At 44.6% G+C, this 21,023-nt stretch overlaps 2 protein-coding genes across 3 annotated transcripts in view; both read left to right on the top strand.

Annotated features, from left to right (window-relative positions):
• Positions 1–21,023, top strand: part of USO1 (USO1 vesicle transport factor) — a 306,934-nt gene that overhangs the window by 205,136 nt on the left and 80,775 nt on the right. The window lies entirely within an intron of this gene.
• INTS10 (integrator complex subunit 10) overlaps positions 1–21,023 on the top strand; it is a 45,897-nt gene that overhangs the window by 22,502 nt on the left and 2,372 nt on the right. For both annotated transcript variants that reach the window (XM_063131601.1, XM_063131593.1), the window contains exons 11-16: positions 2,023–2,105; positions 5,766–5,918; positions 7,515–7,623; positions 9,635–9,714; positions 11,440–11,602; positions 13,236–13,329. In XM_063131601.1, coding sequence (XP_062987671.1) covers positions 2,023–2,105; positions 5,766–5,918; positions 7,515–7,623; positions 9,635–9,714; positions 11,440–11,602; positions 13,236–13,329 — 682 coding nt within the window. The remainder of the gene's footprint in view (positions 1–2,022; positions 2,106–5,765; positions 5,919–7,514; positions 7,624–9,634; positions 9,715–11,439; positions 11,603–13,235; positions 13,330–21,023) is intronic.

The following is a 21,023-nucleotide window of genomic DNA, read 5'->3' as shown; positions in this document are numbered from 1 at the left end:
GTGCTACATATGGGTAGGTGCGTGGGTGGGGGAGATTGCTTGTAATTGTGAGGCCTTGTCCCAGATTGAGGAGAGCTATAGCCTCCAACACCAATTCTGAGTCAGAAGGGGATGTTGCAGAATCTGGCCCAGCCGTGTGAATCCAGGACCCCGAGAAAGCAGGTTTACCAGGCCTTCCACTGGCTTGCCAACTGGGAATGGAGGAAACACAGGACACTGATATGGCCTATCTATCTCCACAGCCAGGTGACCTGACCTTGATGGAAGCCCTTGCTTCTCGACCAGGGGAGCCTTCCATGGGAACAAGGCAGCAGGAGGAGGCCTCTCCATGAGCAGGTGTTTCAGGGGTGTCTCCTTTACTGTGCTCTCAATTATAGAGGGCAGAGCAGAGGCGTCCTGTGAGATGCAGCAGTCGTCTAAGATGCAGGTTTCCCCACCAGGATCGAATGTCCGGTACTGACCTTTTATCAGCTTATGCTGATATACCAACTGCGCCCTTATCTGGATGGAGATAGCTTAGTTACAGTTATCCATGCTCTGATAACCTCTCGTTTGGATTACTGCAATACGTTATACATGGGGCTGCCTTTGAAAATGGTCCGTAAACTTCAGCTGGTACAAAACAGGGCAGCACAGTTACTAACAGAGACTGGCCGACGAGACCACATCACGCCAGTCCTTTTCCAGCTTCATTGGCTGCCAGTCCAGGTCTGGGCCCGATTCAAAGTGCTGGTATTGCCATTTAAAGCCCTAAACGGTTTGGGGCCAGGTTATCTGAAGGAACACCTCCTCCCATATGTACCTGCCCGGACCTTAAGATCATCTACAGGGGCCCTTCTCTGTGAGCCCCTGCCAAAGGAAGTGAGGCAGGTGGCTACTAGCAGGAGGGCTTTCTCCGCTGTGGCACCCTGGCTGTGGAATGAGCTCCCCAGAGAGGTCCGCCTGGCGCCTACACTGTACTACTTTCGTCGCCAGCTGAAGACCTTTTTATTCTCTCAGTATTTTAACACTTAATTTTAACTTAAATTTAAATTTTACTGTTCTAACTTTGTATTTTAATCTTATATCAATTTTGCTGCGTGGTTTTATCCTGGTTGTGCTTTTGATACTGTATTTTTTGTATTTGTGCTTTTAACCTGTTGGTTGTTTTTATTATGGTTTTAATTTTTGTGAACCGCCCAGAGAGCTTCAGCTATTGGGCCGTATAAAAATGTAATAAATAAATAAATGCAATAAATAAATCTGTAGTGGCCACTCCCCGGGATTTCAGCCAGAGCCTTTAGCAAGAGACTTTGCTAGAAACCATGCTTGGAAAACCTGCAAAGCTTCCCCACTTTGTCTTGGACTCCCTGAACTTACTGCAATTTATTCTGCCAGCTGGTTCTAGGGCTGTTTTGTTCTGGTGCTCATATTCTGAATCCTGGCCTAAGCGTTATGTTGTGAATTATTTTCTGTGGATCTTTATTGGGGCTGTAAAGGCATCAACCTATTTACTCGAATTATGGCAATAAAAGATTTTACTGTGAATTGGGCCTCGTCTGGGAAGCCAGTTCCCTACAGTACTAATTTTTGCTTACATTATAAATTTCCTTTATATTGGATCCAGGTCTTGTGCTTTTGGTAGGGTATTGGGAGAGCACCGTTTGAGTCTTCACTTGAGACTCACTGAAAGCCTTCATAAGGATAGCAGTGAATGTTTTCTTTAACAATGTTTACCAACCTATTGATGCCATTGAACTGAAAAAATATACGGACTAGTGTCTTGAGCTGTGGCTGGCCTCTTTTAGAGCAGGGACTGTTGTGAATTCCTCTAAGTACACACAACTATTTTGACTTCCCAAAGGAACTACATTGACTAGTGAAGGATATTTTTGTCCTTCGCTCAAGAACGAGATCCAAAGTGTGCTCTGGCCCAAATTCATGTAGGTGGATTTTTATGCATCTCATCATGAAGCCTCATGGGGACCAGGGCTTAAAGCGGTTTTCTGGCATTTCCTTTTAACCCGCTTCTTCATTTTGCAGAATTCACAAGAATTTGTGTGTCGTGGAAGACCGAAACCTGGCTTTGGCTGAGGATCTTCCTCACGGATATGATTATCTACCAGGTAAGGAGTGCGGGAACAGGTCTCTGCCATTTCACTGTAAGCCTCTATTGCAAGCCTTGTGTTCTCCAGGTGTATTGGACTATAATTCCCATCAGCTGCAGCTAGTATGACCAGTACTCAGGAATGCTGGAAACTATAGACCAAAACTGTCAACGATGTCACGCTTACTCCGGTCAAGGAAACTCGTAGCCTTGGCTTTATATTTGATTCCTCGCTCTCCTTTATTCCTCATATCGAGGCAGTAGCTAAATCTTGTCGTTTCTTCCTGTATAATATTGCCAGGATTCGACCATTTTTGTCTGTCTCTTCTGCCAAGACTCTCGTTCACGCACTGGTTATCTCTCGGTTGGACTACTGCAACCTCCTCCTCTCTGGCCTCCCCTCATCTCACATCAGTCCGCTGGTCTCTGTCCACCACTCTGCTGCTAAGATCATCTTCCTGGCCCGCCGCTCTGACCATGTCACTCCGCTTCTGAAATCTCTTCATTGGCTCCCAATTCATTCCAGAATCCAATATAAACTTCTCCTGTTGACCTTCAAAGCTTTTCACGGTCTAGCTCCTGCCTATCTCTCCTCTCTCATCTCACACTATTGCCCTGCTCGTGCTCTTCGCTCCTCTGATGCCATGCTTCTTGCCTGCCCAAGGGTCTCTACTTCCCTTGCTCGGCTTCGTCCATTTTCCTCTGCTGCCCCTCATGCCTGGAATGCTCTTCCAGAACACCTGAGAACTACCAACTCAATCACAGCTTTTAAAACACAGCTAAAAACTTTTCTTTTCCCTATAGCTTTTAAACTTTGAGTTTGTTCTGACTCTATACTGTTAGCTTCACCCTTCCCGGTGCCTGTTTACACTTCCCTGTGCCTGTTTGCATTCTCCTTCCCTTCTTATTGTTTACTACAACTTTATTAGATTGTAAGCCTATGCGGCAGGGTCTTGCTATTTACTGTGTTATCTGTACAGCACCATGTACATCGATGGTGCTATATAAATAAATAATAATAATAATAATAAGTGTAGAGGGCATTGTAGACGAAGGTTGGAGTCAATCCAACCTTCCTGCAAGATAGGCCCCGGACCAAACGTCCTGTCTTCCCGGGCCACCCCTCGCCCTCGCCCTCTTCCCAACCAGGATGAGCCAGAGATTCCTGGAATAAAAACAAGGGCCAAAACAAGTTTAATACCATTCAGCTAAAACTGACTCGCAAGGTTTTGGCCGGAGGTAGCAGCAAATGTGGGAGGAGGAAAAAAGAGAGGACAGGAAGGGAGGGGAATCAAAGGAAGGACAACAAACGGGTAATGTACAAGGAGCCAAGGCTCCATCTAAAACCTTCAAACACACAACCCACCCCCAGCCATAGAAGTGGCTAGCCTTGTCTCAGGAAATCCAGACATTTAAAATAAACAAAAGACCCTAGCTTACTCTGAGCAGCCGTCCCATACTGACTTGGGTGTTCTTCCTCCAAAACCAGAACAGAAGATGCTCATCCCAAACAGGATACCCTTTTTCTCCCCTTTTGGAATTTGGGGCCCCATGACCTCCCTGAACCAACCCCAGCTCTGCCTGGCTCCTAACAACCCTCCCCTCATAGGGAGGGCTTCACCCTCTTTCTCACAACTGAACCCAGTTATCCTAACGACCAGGGAGATAACCTGCAGGTGAGAGGCCCAATCTGACCTTGGAGTCTCGGCGCCGAGAGTTCCACACTCCCACTCCCACTTAACATACCATCATAGCTACACAACACATACCAGAACAGAAAGAATAATACAATTGAAGAGCCAGTAAGGCCCCATGTCCTTCACAGGCATCAGACTGGAGAAGGCTGGTCTAAACTAACAAATAGTGGTGTGTTCCCTCAAACCAAAACTGGGATCCCACGCAGCTCGGCCATGTGCACTTGTGCTGGAGTGCATAAGCTTCAAAGTCTCAACTTGAGTGTAAGCAGGACCCGTCCCTTTCCCCAGCGGCAGCCATTAGAAGCTGGGCGGTTGCAAGGATTGCTAAGGCAATATCTTTGAAGTGCTTTGAACCAACAAAAGCACTAAGAAATACGAAGTGTAGAACCTGTGAGGCTAATGGCTAAGAGACTGAGTCATGAATCATGAAGCCTCTGGTTCAAATCTCTCCTCTTTCATGGCTTCACCAGGGGGCCTTTGGCAAGCCTCTCTCTCTTTTCTCTCACCCTCCACCCCTATTCCCTTCTGCAGTGTAGGAATAATAATGCTCACCCACTTTATGAGGCTGTTGCAAAGATTAGAGAGTGTATTTGAAGATTGTTATTATGCAAATTAGCATAAGTGTTCACCATTGCTATTTACATGCTTTTTACTTAACTTTATGTAAACGTTGACCTGGTTTGCATATAACACTAACCTATGGTTTATTTAACCCATGGGTTATTGAAATCTGGGTTATCGTGGTATATGAACCCAGCTGCATTAACAAACCATGGTTTGTTAATCACAATAGCCCAGAAAGGTCTGGTTTGCATGTAACACCAATTCATGGGTTATTAAACCTACAAATTGGCAGGGGTAAGTGGGAGTGAGCGAACAGTGAGCGAGCAATCTCATTGTCTACACACGCACAAACACACACACCACTTCCACTTTTAATCAACAACCTATGATTGGCTAGGTCACTGGTTTATTTATTTAGAATATTTATATACCACTCCCCATTGAAAAATTTCAGAGCCGTGTACAAGATAAAATGAAATTAAAAACAGAATAAAACAGTTAAAACAAATTTTAAAAGAAGCAAATACAGAGATTCAAGGCTGCACATTAAGGAAAGGCTTCAGGAACAGGGCAACAAAGCATGGGTTAAATAAACCATGGCTTTGTTGATTGTGATGTGCAAATGCAGATCAAAATTATGGTTTTAATTTTTGTGAACCGCCCAGAGAGCTTTGGCTATTGGGCGGTATAAAAATGTAATAAATAAATAAATAAATTGCTGGATTGTTCAGGGGCTAAACAACCCAGCAGATAATCTAACAACAAACCATGAGTTAATAATTGGGTTGTTTTCTCCCCAAACAGCGCAGCAGTCCAGATTAGCATGGCATGACTAACAACCTATGTTCAGGCTGATCATAGATTGTTGATTAAAAGAGGAAGTGAGAAGTGTGTGGAAGGCGGCACTCTAGTTCACTCTGCTGTTGCTCGTCAAATATTGGATTAATTAACACATTTTGGCCATTACGTGTGAACCAGGTTGCAGAGAATCTGTGGTTTATTGTTTGGTTGTGAACTCTGGGTTGTTTAAACCCTGCATTGTTGTTATGTGTGAATTTAGAATCGTGGGTTGTCCATGGGTTGTTTCGCCAGGCTACAGAGGCAGCAGGCAAGAGCGGTCAAAAACACCAGTCATTCTAAATACCAATACTCTAAATGCCAAAAAGGCATTTGAGAGACCGGGAGAGAGCGGGCAAAGAAGGAGGGAAACAAACAACCCAAGGATTGAAAAAGCAACCACGGTTTGTTCAATTGTCTGCAGACAAGTCTTGGGTAGGGCAACAAAGCATGGGTTAAATAAACCATGGCTTTGTGTCACAGTGTTTTGTTGCCTGGCTTCTGAAAATGATTTCCGTTTCAGTCAAATCAGAGTGTTGATATTTTTTTAGTGATTTTTTTTTGTTTCTCTTTTTGGAAAGGGTCAATATAAAAAAGCAATAGCCAGCTTGCATCACTTAGCAGCTCTGCAGGGATCTCATTCTCAACAGCAGATCATGGGGCAAGGATCACTAGAGAATCAGCGAGCCTTAATCCAGCTAGCAACCTGTCACTTTGCCCTTGGAGAATATCGGGTAAGTCGCTGTGTTTCTCTTAGTCTAGCCAGCCTCTTTCCTTCTTTGCTGGTGGCTGCTGCTACTACTAAGGTGAGGATCTGTCGGACCCAATGCAGGTTGCAGAAGGGCTTTCTGTTGTGGAGGCCAGCCAAAACCTCTATGGCCACATTTGCATTTAACAATAAATAATGAATTTGAGCTTATTAAATCACAATGTTTTTATACTGTTGTTTTTATGTTTTTGAATTTTGTATACTTTTTAAACGTTTACTGTTTCTAACTTTTGTAAACCGCCCAGAGAGCTTCGGCTATGGGGCGGGATATAAATGTAACAAATAAATAAATAAATGCGGGTGTGCAACATGTTAATGCGCACAGTCCATTCACTCCTGCTTCGTGAGACTGGGTAAACAAACCAGCAGGGATAGTTTAGTGTAGCATCCAAAGATGGAAATATGATTTGTTGCACACAAACAAGCCAGGATTTGTAAGCCAACAACAAACCCTGGTTTAAAGTTGGTTTATGATCCTGGAGTAGAGTCCAATAAACTGTAATCCTGGATTCAAACATCACACTAAGCTATTCCTGCCTGGTTTGTTGATCCGCTCACACAAAGCAAATAGGCCATGTGCACCAGCTCGTTCACATTGTGGTTTAATAAGTAAGATTTTATGACTTTATTCACAAATGTGGCTACACTTTTGTCGCATCGTCTGTTAGGAGGGGGTAAAAGAAGCATGGTTGGCAATTGTTAGGCAAATTGGCACATGGACAGTGAAAGCTGAACTTGGCTGCCTGGTTTGTCCTCCCTGGCATAAAATAACCTGCCCACCCAAAGCATTATATTGCATATCACAAATGCTAATGTGGTGTAGTGGCTAAGAGTGTGAGCTAGGAAGCCCTAATTCAAGCATCATTTCATCCACAAATTCATTGAGTAGCTTTAGGCTGTCTCAGTACCCCACTTTTGTAAGTTGTAAGCTTAGCTTGGTTCGTACACTATAAAATAGTGATAACCATTAGAGATGGCTCAACAGCAGTTTCTGTTCAAGAATACGCACACACCACCTCACCGCCACCTTGGTCTCCTTCAAGCAGCCACCTTGAATATCGAAAAACCTTTGCGAAGGGGTGAGCGATTAATTCCCTGCTCAAAGGAGCCAATTCTGACCAGGCTGATCATTGAAGACAGCTCTTTGGAGGAAAAAATGGAGGATGGGAGATGAAAGCCTTTCACCCCCTTGGATGAGCCTTCAGCCCCCACTCTTTAATTTTGCCACTGTTAGTTCCTAAGGGGCGATGAAAAAGCAACTCGGCCATCACAGCAGGAAGTGCTCCTTGTGCTGTGCAGAGGAGGAACAACGTCTCCACTCTCCCTTCTCTGTAATCCGTTGAATGTTGCAAGCAAAATTGGGGAGCATCTTGGTTGAGTTGGGCCCTGATTCTGCTCACAGAAATTGAGACGTTTACTTTTACGAGCAGCCCTACTAGATTTCTCATGACATTACAAATAACAATATAGTGTAAAACCTAACTGGCCATTTATTGTTGCACTGATCGCTGGCTTGTGTGGGTTCATTTATAAAACTGTTGCTCTTTATTTTCTCTTGTAGTTGACCTGTGAAAAGGTACTTGACCTGATGTGCTACATGGTACTTCCAATACAAGAAGGGGCTAAACTTCAGGAAGAACAGCCTACATTGAAGTCAAAATTCAGGAAAGGTAAGGGATTACCTCATCTCTAGATAGCTGACGGGGAAAGGGAGACTCCTAATGATTTAGCCCTAAGATCTGTCTTGAAAAGGTCTGTAGTAATTGTTTACCGATATATATTTTTAACATTCGCATTTTCTCTCCCTGGCTTCCTGCCCCCGTTTCAAAAACAGCAACAACATATTGGAAAAGACGGGATCCAAATTCCACAAGTAGTTGAATTACGATGATTTGGCTCTCTGACGTCATTGTTACGAACCTTGGGTGAAGAGGAGACTGCTGAGTGGCTCCTCCTTTTCCACTCAATGAAGCACTGCCTGAAAGGAAGCCAGCAAGGGATGTGGGGGAAGAGATAGACTAGAATATTCCAACAAGATCTCTCCTCTCACTGGATGCTCAAGGTCACATCTTTCTTGCATTCCAACCTGGTTCTTACATTTGAAGAAACCTTTGCACCTTAAGTTGCAGCGCAAGGCAACTTGTCTCTTTGGCAGCTGCTGCAGAGAAATTGAGGTGTGTGTGTGTGTGTGTGTGTGTGTGTGTGTGTAGCTCCCATCAGTATCCATGTATCCCTTCTTGGGATCCTAGCTTCTGGATCTATTCACATGCTGATTAACCTCACGGGAATGGCTTGCCGAGTTGTGCAAACCTGACGAGGGTGGCTTGTTGCCGTGGTTAACAAGCCACCCCAGAACACTAAAAAAAACCCCATGGGAACAAGCCACACTTGCACAACACAGCAAGCTGCACCAGCCACGGTCATTATGCAAGTCCCCCTGGCAAATGACCGGCATGTGCAGCAGGGGAAGGAAACTGCCGTGGTTTTATTTCCCCCTCTGTGATCATGCAAACCTGGTCGCTGTCGGTTTACTTGCAGTTTCTCCCTGAAACCATGGCGATTAAAATTGTTCTCTTAATATAAAATAAAAACTGAAGTGATTGGGATTAGAAGAGAGCTGTTGCCTTTTGTTGTTGTTGTTATTATTATTATTATTATTAGATTTATTTGTATCCCGCCTTTTGCCCAATGCTGGGCCTCAAGGCAGCCTTACAAAGTTTAAAACATACATTTGGTGGTGGTGGGAACTATAAACGTTTAAAATACACAACAAAATTATAAGACATTAACATAGATGGAGGACCAGATTATTCTCCAAAGGCCTGCTGGAACAAACAAGTTTTTGCCTGCTTCCGAAAGCCCATCAAGGAGGGAGCCAGCCTAGCTTTCCCGGGAAGAGAGTTCCAGAGCACTGGAGCAGCCACCGAGAAGGCCCTCTCCCATGTTCCCACCAAGCGCGCCTGTGAAGATGGTGGGACTGAAAGAAGGGCTTCTCCAGAAGATCTCAAAGCACGGGCAGGCTCATAAGGGAGAATACAGTCTTTCAGATAACCTGGACCTGAGCCATATAGGGCTTTATAGGTCATAACCAGCACTTTGAATTGTGCCCGGAAACAGACTGGAAGCCAGTGGAGCTGTTTTAACAGGGGAGTTGTCTGCTCCCTGTAACCAGCCCCGGTCAACAATCTGGCTACAGCTCTTTGAACCAGCTGGAGTTTCCGAACACTCTTCAAAGGCAGCCCCACGTAGAGCACGTTTACAGTAATCCAACCGGGATGTAACTAAGGCATGTGTCACCGTGGCCAGGACTGACATCTCTAGGAACGGGCGCACTAGCTTTAACTGTGCAAATGCACTCCTGGCCACCGCCGAAACCTGAGCATCCAGGCTCAGGGCTGAATCCAGAAGTACATCTGAGCTGCGGACCTGTGTCTTCAGGGGGAGTGTAACCCCATCCAGCACAAGCTGAATCCCTATTCCCTGATCTGCCTTTCAACTGACCAGGAGCACCTCTGTCTTATCTGGATTAAGCTTCAATTTGTTCACCCTCATCCAATCCATTTTGTTAAGGATTTGCAAGCGAATGCTTGCTCAAGCTGATAACGTTTTAGCCCTGCCATGCTTGGTTCTTATAAAAATTATAGAACTTGTAACGTGTACAAAACTGTTGTTTGTCTGTAGCTTTGGAGCTGAAGCTTTGGCCCTGTACCAGTAAAGCCATTATGCCCTATTGCCTACGGTTACTATTAGCTTGTTTTAAGGTAAGTTTTCATTCTGTTTGAAATGGGGAAATTGCTCGTTTTTTTTACATTGATAATGGTGACCTTGGAGGAAAGTTATTTTCTGTAATTCTGCTCATCTTGGCCTCCTCAGTATCTTCATTATGTTTTCTGCAGTGTACATTAGCAGAATGTTTCAGTGATGTGGTTATGCTCTGGTAGAAATAGTGAATGATCCTTCCTGCCCCTCTGTTGGAGGAAGAAAATTACCTCTGATGTGTGTTCAGAAGTGGCAAGAGAGAGGTCACTCTCACTCTTCCAGGGGACAGAGTAAGGAACGGCTCAGCCCCACAACTCATGCTAGGCTTGGAGGCAGAGTGTCTTCTGCGCATGGCCCAGAGCTGCCTGAGGTGAGAGTCCCAACCTCCCCCCCCCCTTCCGCCTTCCCCAGCCCACTTCATGTGACGGGGTTAGGGCTGGTGCTTACAAATAATGGGTTGGCCACCAAGGTCACCTTTGGGAGGCACTACCCTATTCCTTCGATTCTAAGACGCACTTTTTTCCCCATATAAACATCTCTAAAAATGGGGTGCATCTTAGAAACGCGGGTGTGTCTGTTGGTGGTACTGAAATTAGTGTGCGTCTTACAATCGATGGCGTCTTACAATCGAAGAAATACGGTATTTCATTGGTGAAAATTAGTTGCTTGAATGAAGTAGTGGCACTGTTGGCTCCTTGTCTCCAGTCAGACCCAAGTATAAATGCTGTGCTTCTAGCCCTGACATAGCAAAGATCTTTTCAGTATTAAACTTTTTTAAAAATCTGTTTGGCTTATTTCAAACATTCATACCTTCTTAATTCAAATAAGTTGATGCAGAATGCTTTCTTCCAAGTGGTAAGTTATCGTGGTAAGCTAGTTGTCTGAACTCATACAGATGCCCATTTTGAGATATATACACACACACACATGCATATTACATGTATGTAATCCTTCTTACCCATATAAACTGCTCTGTGGGAGTAATGCTTGCCTTGAGATAGCTTGGTCATTGCTATCATACTGCAAAGCGGTAGGGAATTTTTTCCACATTTTGGCCAAATAGTTGTCTATATCCATTTAATAGGTTCATAAAAATGACAATAAATAAACTTTCTGTGTTACCTTGTCCTGAATAAGTGTTTCCGAATTGAGTCAAGTTCATTTAGCACTCCCCTGAGAACTAGGACTTTTCCATACTTGATATGACCTAGTGTAGCCTAGCAGCTAAGAGGCTGGGCTGTGGATTAGGAAGGCCTTTGATCAAAATTTGTATCTTCCATGAACTCACTAGGTGGCCTCAGGCAAGCCTCAGACCCCTATCTGAAATGTGGGGATAATAATACTTGTCTTTTTTTTTATAGGGTTGTAGCAATTATTAAGAACTCATGAAGTTATTTGAACCGCTTAAAATATTACATAAATGTGAAGTGGTATTGTTACTTCTCATACACTTTTACAGTGCGTGTTGGACTGATTCAGACTCATTCCAAACAGATATTGCTGGAGAGTCTTAGTATTTCCATTACAGTACAGGTTCCATCCTAGCAGCAGTCCGCATTTATACGCGTCTTAGGCCAGCCTCACGTCTATTGATGTGAATGATGCAATCTGTAGCCTGATACATACGATGAACACTCTGGAAGTGCACTTAGTGTCTCTGCCTGTTAGGTGTTGGCTTGGAATTTACCATGTTGTTAAGTTTGTTCAATTCATTTCCCCCCTAACAGCTGAGAGCTTTCACAGACAATAGAGATGATATGGCCCTGGGCCATGTGGTTGTGTTGCTCCAGCACGAGTGGCCAAGGGGTGAAAACCTGTTCTTGAAAGCAATCAACAAAATCTGTCAACAAGGAAACTTCCAGTATGAGAACTTTTTCAACTATGTTACAAGTATCCTTTTTCCAAAAATGCTCGTGGACCAAAATAGATGGCAGGAGCTCCATATTTTCAGAATTGCCAAAGAAATGTGGGATCTGATCTTGGGTAATGCAGGGCAGAGGCCTTATGGAATGAAACTGAGTAATAGCTGGCAACAGGAAATGAAAGAGTTAAAGAGATTAAAGAGGTAATGGAGTGTGCGTTTGCAAGTAGCATTGGTTCAGCTGTACTGCTGAGACTCCAGAACAGGCTGAAACTGCAATAGTCTCTGCTTTAGGAATGGTGTCCTAGATCAGTGGTTCCCAATTGGTGGTCCGCGGACCCCAATTGGGAACCATCTCCTACGCTCCGTTTGCTTCAATGGTGACGTCATGCGCGAAAGCACCTGTGTGATTTAGCGACTAGCTTCAGAGATTACTTCCCTGCACCTAATACTGAAAACTCATGAAGAAGGACTCCGTTTGAATGTGGTGATGTACCACTAACAACTCTCTCTGCAGAAGAGCAAGATGCACTTGTTGATATGACTTGTGATGGTTCATTGAAATCATTTTTCAAAGAATATAGCCTGGACCAATTCTGGGTAAAGGTTTTTCCTGATTATAAGAAGTTAGGTGAAAAAGCTTTGAAACATCTAGTTCCCTTTTGTTCCACATATCTTTGTGAACAAATATTTTCAACATTTTGTTATATGAAGAACAAGCATAGAAATCACCTCAATGTTGATCCAGATTTGAGATTAAAAGTGGGAAATATGGAACCGGATGTGGAAGGGATTGTTCGGGACAAAAAGAGGCATGATTTCTCCCATCACATTTAGGTTTAGTAGATGCTCAACAGGTTGCAATTTGTTCAATTGTAAACTAGATGTTAGTAAAATTAAATTCATCTTTATATTCCTAACTAAATCATTGTCATTTTTGCGTGGTAATATCACAAATATCACAAATTTTATGGTCTGGTTTTTTTAGTATACCTAAAATCCTTTGCTTATTAGGGGCTACCCCTTATTTTCTCCAAAAAAATGCTTTGCTCAGGTAACTACCAGAAAGATAACAAAATTTTCAAAAGTAGGGGATGGCTTGGCATTTGAAAAACAAGGGATCCATAGTACTTAGCTAATTGGGAACCATTGTCCTAGATTCGTTACTATTTATGGGAATACCAGACATTCAAGGGAACAATAGTATGCGTTTGTTACTCTCAGAACAATCTTAGGATTGTCTACTCAAAAGTAAGCCCCATTGAGCTCAATGGGATGTATTCTCAGCTAAATATGTATCAGATTTTGTACCTTTAGTGTGTTAGTAAAAGTTCTCTTATTACTGCAAGACTGGTTTATACATGCTGGCCAACACTTTGTATTAACTTACTGCAGCAAGAGTTAAAAGATTTGGCTCTGACAATACCCTACGTCTATAGGGTTCTATCCTACTTAGAACAGAACTATTGAAATAAATGGGAGAAGTTAGATTACCATTGGATACATCCCATAGATACTTTGCACACAGATTATGAAGGAAGCATGCATACCAATTTACTGGGAAATCAATAAGGAAGAACAAATAAAGGGCAATAAATTTCAGAATTGTTATGTTCTGTGTTAAAATCTATTTTCTTTTTTGGACCTGAACCATTTCTTCAGATATTGATATGCTGGAAGAATTTGCCTATTTAAGAACGCAAGAAGGAGGGAAAATTCATCTGGAATTGTTGCCAAATCAGGGGATGTTAATAAAGTAAGAATAATATTTTTCCCCAATTTATAGAATTGATGATCGTGCTCTGATTGCTAATACAATTTATGTGATGTGGCTTAATTTGAATGGTTAAAACAAGTACATTGGGAAGCATTCAACTAAAGTGGTAGTTTTCTATCTGATCACCTTTTAGGCTTCTCAGGTAATTAATGGATTCTTGTCAATTGATTTTCTCCATTTTAAATATTGAGGGAATAATTACATAGCGGATAGTCTTTCACTGCAAAATGGCAGGTCAGCATCTGGCTAACCCGAGAATATCAAATGAAAGTTCCAATATGATAGAATCCATAATTAGGTTAACAGGTCACTGCTATGCTCGTTTTCCGTAGCTTGCCCCAAAGCAGGTCACAGACATAAGCTCTGCCAATCGGTGTTCCAGACTGTTATGTTTAATGGGTTTTATCCACTTTTAACTTTTCCTGTGGGCAAAAGTTCCTTCATAGCACTAAAGAAGCAAAGTAAGATGATGATTCAGGGTTATGTGTCCTGTGATACTGTGGGATAACGCAGCCAGCGACGCACTTTCCTTGGAAACTCCAATAGTGCAGCTAAGCATCTTCTCTTGTCCAGCTCCTTTCCCCTTTGCCTACTGCTTGTATTCCGTTCAGCCACAACTGTGGCCTTACCTTATGCCTTTAACATGACATTGTATGCTTGAATGTACACCAGCTGATGCTTTCAGCGCCAGATATGTGCCTAGGTGAAGTACAGGAAGTGACTATGGCCTTTGCTAGACCACGGGTTAGCCTGGGGCTCACCCTGGGCTCACCCCTGTGCATCCAGATGACACACAGGGGATCCCGGGCTCAGGCAGGGGTCCCCCCTCCCTTGCCCTGGGGTAACGGGCTCCAGTTGTAGCCCTGTATTTCCCGCGGCCTCGGGCTGAGCCTGAGACCACGAACGTGTAGACTGTTCCGCCGCTTTTCATGGCTACTGCAATTACTCGCGAGTAGCTGGGAAAAGCGGCGGACGGGGCGTAGTGCTTCACAGGAGCGCTGGGCCCATCGGGGAGGGGGGAGATCAGAGCCAGGGGGAGATGGGGGGGGAGATTGGAACCAGGGGGAGATTGGGGGGTGGGGAGATCGAAGCCAGGGGGCGATTGGGGGGCGGGGAGTTCGGGGGGAAGAGGGGAAATGATTTTTTTTAAAAAAACAACCTTACATTTTGTCGTTGGTGCGCTCCTGCGCACCTGGCCCTTTAAGAATTTTTTTTAAATGGCGGACGCAATGGGGCTTTCCTGCAGCCCATCGCGTTTGACGTCTGGATTGGAGCGATGGCCCGCGCTACTTGTACCGCGAGCTCACCCCTCCTCCTGCACCGATTCTCAGATAGGTGTAGCAAAGGCCTATGTTTTAGTGGAAATATTTAGGAAATCATGACAGCCCTGAAATGTGGGCAAGCGAAGGATAGAGTGAAGAAAGTGCTGTCTAGGATGGATGCGAGGAACATCCCATAGGGATGACTGGAGCTTTTGAGCAGCAGTCAGTGCACCAGCCTCTGAACTGATTTTCAAGGCAGTCAAGGCAATTGTCTCCAGAAAAGGGTGACAGTTTGGTGGCAAAGCTTGGCTAATAGCAAAATCTCAAGAGGGATCAGTCCTTATAGGACCTCAGCCTTCCCGGGTGTTCACATCACTGAGGACTCTGGATAAGTAGCCTAGATGGAATAGAGAAGGGTAGAAAAAAGGGCGAGAGAGAAAGGTGGAAGAGGGCCGACATGTTCAAACCCACCATTGTAGCTCTAAGATCTGTAGAGATGATTTATTTAAAAAAGCAAGCAAGCTGTGGTTCTTAGGATGCTGAATTTTGCAGTTATGTCATGCAGAATTGTGGAAGACACACATCCCTAGATATTCCTTGCTGATGTCAGAATTGGTGCTTGAAGCTTCCCAAATGTGTGGGAGGTACCAGTGCACTCACTGGAGCAAAATATCTAACCCAAGCAATGTGAATATACATGCTTTTGGGGAAAGCTGGTACAACACACTGCCGTCTGTTCCATGGGAATTTAAATCCCCAAAAGATTGGCAGAACAAATCCTTACCTTCTGCTAGGTACTGAAAGATTCCACCTGACAAATAAGGTAAGGTAGTGGGCCAAACAACTGTTTGGCTTGTTTCCGTATGCAGTGAAACGGGAAACCTAGGACTATAGTACAAAAGGTTCTCCATCAATGGAAAGGTTAGTTCCTTTAGCTCAGCCTTGCTTTGCCTTCCAGATGTATTGGATTTCAGCTCTCCGCTTTCCTGACCACTGGTCACGATGGATAGGGCTGATGGGAGTTGAAATCTAAAACATCTGGAAGGCACTAGTTGGGGGAAGACTGCTCTAGGAGTAGGCAGGGCCAGAAAACTTTAAGTCCCTTCCAGAGAGGAGACCCCCTTCCTGTTTCAGACTCTGCTCCCAGTTTGTTGGAGTCCATGGATGGGCAAAGGAAGGAAGTATTCCCCAATGGGATTAGAGCTGTACTCCATGCACAGACTGCCTCTTCCTGCAGTTGTCGGTCTTAACCGGAGCCACATGACCTTTTGGGACGGCTCCCTACGCAATAGTTTGTTGTGTAATTAAAGCTGATTCATTCTCGAAAATATGCTCTTTTGAGCTTTTAACCCGAGAGAAAATAAGTTAATAAAATAAAATAAGCGTAACTCAAACAATCTTACTCCTACGCAATAGTTTTAGGAGGGAAAGTATGACACTGGCTGCAGTGCTTGAGGAGAAGTAATTCTGGTAGAGGGATCTGTAGAGGGACAGGAGAGGTCCTCCTCCAAGGGGGGGGATTTTGTAGCATTCATCCAACATCAGAGAGGAATACTTACACTTCCTATTTCCTAGCATGTCAAAATTATCTCTGTTTTGCCTATGGAAAATATCAATACAGGGTCTTACCGTTTGGCCTCTTTCCCATGTCCAGGACCTTTGTGAAGATAATGATTGCTCTGGTAGCATACCTCAGAACCAGTAGTGTCTACTGGTTCTGGAGCGTGTTCAGAGGAGGGCAACCGGGATGATCAGGGGTCTGGAAACAAAGCCCTATGAAGAGAGACTGAAAGAACTGGGCATGTTTAGCCTGGAGAAGAGAAGATGGAGGGGAGACATGATAGCAGTCTTCAAATACTTCAAAGGTTGTCACACAGAGGAGGGCCAGGATCTCTTCTCCATCCTCCCAGAGTGCAGGACACGGAATAACGGGGTCAAGTTAAAGGAAGCCAGATTCCGGCTGGACATCAGGAAAAACTTCCTGACTGTTAGAGCAGTATGACAGTGGAACCAGTGACCTAGGGAGGTTGTGGGCTCTCCCACACTTGAGGCCTTCAAGAGGCAGCTGGACAACCATCTGTCAGGGATGCTTTAGGGTGGATTCCTGCATTGAGCAGGGGGCTGGACTCGATGGCCTTGTAGGCCCCTTCTAACTTTGCTATTCTATGATTCTTTGATACTGGTGAGTTCTGAGTGTAGCCACAAACAAGATGAAACTCAGACACCATTGACTGCCTAGAACCCTATGGCTTTATAATCAATAGGAACAAGGGAAGTCCAGAAGACACAATACCTTGGGGTGATACTACAGACAGATGTGGAGGAAATATTCCTGTCACCAGAAGGTGAGAGATTGGCTCATTTCCACAACTTGAGTTGCTCTGTCACTGAAGTCAGCCAACACCAGAGAAGTGGCTCACCTGTAAGGCACCATGCTAGCTTGCAGAGGGACTGTTTCCTCCATGAGTTGCTACTACCTCAACAGCCCCAGATCTTGCTCTGACAATTACTTCAGTTGGAAAGGACCTGCTCTGCTTCTGGCTGAACCCAGTTTACTTGAATGAGGAAATGCCTCTGCAAGAACTGGGATCTTGGGGGGGAGAACTCACTGCACGAAGGATATGGCCCAGTGTCTGATTCCACACAGAAGCGCTCGACTGAGAGACAGCTAGACTTGCCCTTGCTTTTTCTACCAGGATCAATTGCACAGACATCACCACCATGGAAAGCTTATACACCTGCATCAGGGAGGCACCTGCTTCAGCAGCCTGCAGGACTCAGGTGGTCTGTTTGCCTGGGTGGAAGTAAATCCTTTTATTGTGATGGCATCTATCCAGGGTTTCCAGGATAGACAGACAGACTAGCTGAGCTACAAAGCCATTGAGCTCCCAGTGGGCTCCCAATCCAAGAGGTATTTCTGCTGATTGTGCAAGATGAGGCGCTGTGGTAGTTGACCTGGCCACAACAGGGGAACATACAAAAACAGATTATTTCTTCCTGCGTTTCAAGCTGAAGCTGGTGGAAGCAACCGACGTTGTTTGCCCTTGTGTCCGCTGGGCTTGCTATACATGTTCCCTCAGTTCTCTCCTGGTGTGAATGTTGTGCAAAGTAAAAAGCCTATTATGGGCGGCAGTAATTAGGGTGGGTCCGTTCCGGGCCAGAAGACAGGCTAAAAATGTAACAGACACCTTGCCATTTCTCAGCCCTGGCCCATTCCCCGGTGTGACTCCAAGTACACATGTGGCAATTGAGCACCAGCAGCTCCTTCAGTGGGGGTGGGGGGTGCGGAGCCTCTTTCAGCCTAAGGGCCGAAATCCATTTCAAAGTTGCCACATTCCAGTGGTGGGCAGGGTCGAAGGCAAAAAAAGGTGGAGTCAAAAATACATAATACACTCAGCTCTTGTTGCCAATATCTAAGCTTTGGGGGAGGCATTTTATTCTTTTAGATTGGGGATAGAACTGCATAAAAGCTGGGGAACCACCAAACAATCAGTGGTCCAGGGAAAGGGGCGTGGCCATCTGGGGGGACCCCAGGACGGGCTGGATTTGCCTCTTGGGCCTAAAGTTCCCCGCCCCTGTCCTACAGAGGGGTTTCAGACCATCCTAGCCTCCCACAGGTCCTCCACTAGCAAAATCTAGAGAAGATGTAAGAATAAGGGTGTTGCCTCCATTTCAGCCACTGTTCCTGATGTGTTTTGGCTTTCTTCCCCTTAGACCTAGACCAAGGGCTTGGACCCAATTTCTTGGAATTAAGAAAATAGTCAGGGCAGTGAGATTTTTTCCCTCCTGACCCACCCTGAGACACACCTCGTTTAGCTGTTTTCTCCCCCCCCCCCCTTCATGTCCACACGTTTCCCTCGTTCTGAAGAGCTCCTCAGAACCATTTCCCTCAGGGAACTCACTGGGAAGGTGGTTTTCCTTGCACCTTTCACACCTACTAGAAGAGGTGAGTGAGGCGCTCTGCCTGTCAGGAAGGAACTCTGTATCTTCCGTAATGACAAGGTGGGTGCTTTCAGACGAAGCTTTTATCTAGGGTGACCCTGTGAAAAGGAGGACAGGGCTCTTGTATCTTTAACAGTTGGCCAGGGAATTTCAGCAGGTGTCAGTTGTATATATGGAGAACCTGGTGAAATTCCCTCTTCATCACAACAGTTAAAGCTGCAGGAGCTATACTAGAGTGACCAGATTTAAAAGAGGGCAGGGCACCTGCAGCTTTAACTGTTGTGATGAAGAGGAAATTTCACCAGGTTCCCCATAAATACAAATGACACCTACTGAAATTTCCTTTTTAATACAACTGTTAAAGATACAGGAGCCCTGTCCTCCTTTTCATATGGTCACCCTATTTTATCCCACCAGTACCCTGACTCATTCACAGAATTTTACGGGGGTCCAGGTGAGAGTGGGCCGGTTTGCATAACATGACATCCCATCTTGGATTACTTAACCCTTGAGGAGCCACGGTGTTTGCCAGCTGCCATTTTGACTGTGCAACCCCCAGTTGGGGGGTTGTCATGTTATCTGGACCCAGCCATTGGGGCTTAGTGTTCACATAATCTTACAACAATGTTGTTTAACCCTTGCAAGGCTGGGCTTGAATGACACAGTAACCACCTGTTTGGGGGTTGCATATACAAAATGGCATCCGCCAGGGGTCATCAGGATTAAATAACCAGATTGTTTGTTATTTAACAATCCTGTGCTTTCCCACTGTTTCTTCCATTTTTTTTTTTTTTTACTGCAGAAAAGCCATTAAGGAAAAAAGATGGAATAGTTGCAAAATGCCTCCCGACTGTTAGCACTACAATCCCTTTGTCTGAAAGCACTCAGCAGGACTTTGTATTACCTTGGATGCGGCCTTTGATAAAAAGGGTCATCCAGGAGGTCTTGTGAAGCAAGATGTAGTTATTTTGCCCTAGGAATCCCTTTCCTACCTTGGTCACTAAGAATAGTAAGCTGGGCTTACTGTAGATTCCCTCTTGGTCAGCAGGAAGGCAGAACAGGCTGACCCACCTTGTGGTGTTCTGAAGGGGTAAGGGAGTGTTAGTTTCACCAGAGTAGTTGCAGACCCCGTGGGATTCTGTCTCCAGTTTAGCACTATTGCAGCATGTTTACCCCTGTTTGAGGGGGTAAAATGGAAAATGTCCATAAGTATCCCACCAACTTAACTGAATTAGATCTTTATTTTTTAAAAAGAAAAAGATCAAGGCTTGTGAGTTGATTTATGTATCAAAGAATCAAAAAATGCTGCCTTTTAGCTTTGCTTCCAAAGCTTAGAAACTCACCAGGATTTTGTTAAAGGCTGCAAGTCATCAGCTCTTGGAGAGGCCCTGACAGATAGGATTTCTTCTGGTTTTTCAAACTCCACTTAGCTGCTCCAAGGGCTTTCAGAGACTTCTTCAGTTATGCTAAATGTTTATGTGGGATGGTATCTTCTCTCACGCTCCATCATTTCTTGTTAAGATGCATGAAATAGACTACCATGCTGCTATTTTGGTTGCATTCCCCCCCCCTTTTGAGCTATCTCTGAAGCATCTCCTAGAATCATTATCTGCTTTGGGTATTCTTGAGATTACTGCAGCTTTTTTTACTTTACGCTATCATTAAGAATAAATACTGGAAAATGATTAAGGATAAAGTCAATCAAATACTAGCGTAGCAGCATAGGGCACCTCTTTACTCCAACCTGCAATGTTAAACACACACGCCAATCCTCAAGTGAGGTACCATTACCAGTTACTGGGGAACATGGGTGGGAAGGTGCTGTTGCACCGTGTCCTACTTGTGGGACCCTGGACGACAGCTGGTTGGCTACGGTGTGAACAGAGTGCTGGACTAGACAGACCCTTGGTCTGATCCAGCATGGCTCTTACGTAAAGAATTAAGCGTCTCCCTCCTTTCCATGGCTATCAACCATCCCTTCCCAAGGGGACATTGCAGAGAAGGGAACATTGGGACTTCATTACATGTTACACATAACATGTGTACAGTTCGGCCCTAATTCGTAATGGTAACTTAGTCTGACGGTATGTTTTATTTGGCTTGTGAAAAGGATTGAGGTTCAGTGTTGCATATGCTTCAAGCAGCTTGTTAGTATCCTCTTTCATGATAAAATACTTGCTGGGACTCTTGATTTAAATGTTGGCACGGGTGCAATAATTTCCCTGCAGTTTTTTGTTCTCTGTAAATAGATCATATGGTGCAGCAAGTGTTTTTAACCTGCAATGGCTTCTTGAATACTCTGTTTTGGAGTGCCACTGGATGAAGCTTCTGGTTGAAGCTTTCATTATCCCTAATGAAAGATCCATTATATGCCTGCGCTAGGGTTTGGACTCTTGATTTGTAGTCTCTTTCTTCTTTTTGTGTATTTCTCTCTCTCTCTCTCTCTGTCTTTTCTGTGGAGCATTGATT

Source organism: Elgaria multicarinata, chromosome 1 (genome assembly GCF_023053635.1).
Source record: "Elgaria multicarinata webbii isolate HBS135686 ecotype San Diego chromosome 1, rElgMul1.1.pri, whole genome shotgun sequence".
In the NCBI taxonomy this organism is placed as follows: domain Eukaryota; kingdom Metazoa; phylum Chordata; class Lepidosauria; order Squamata; family Anguidae; genus Elgaria; species Elgaria multicarinata.
Note: the sequence above shows the minus strand (reverse complement) of the source record. Positions and strands in the feature narration are given on the sequence as shown.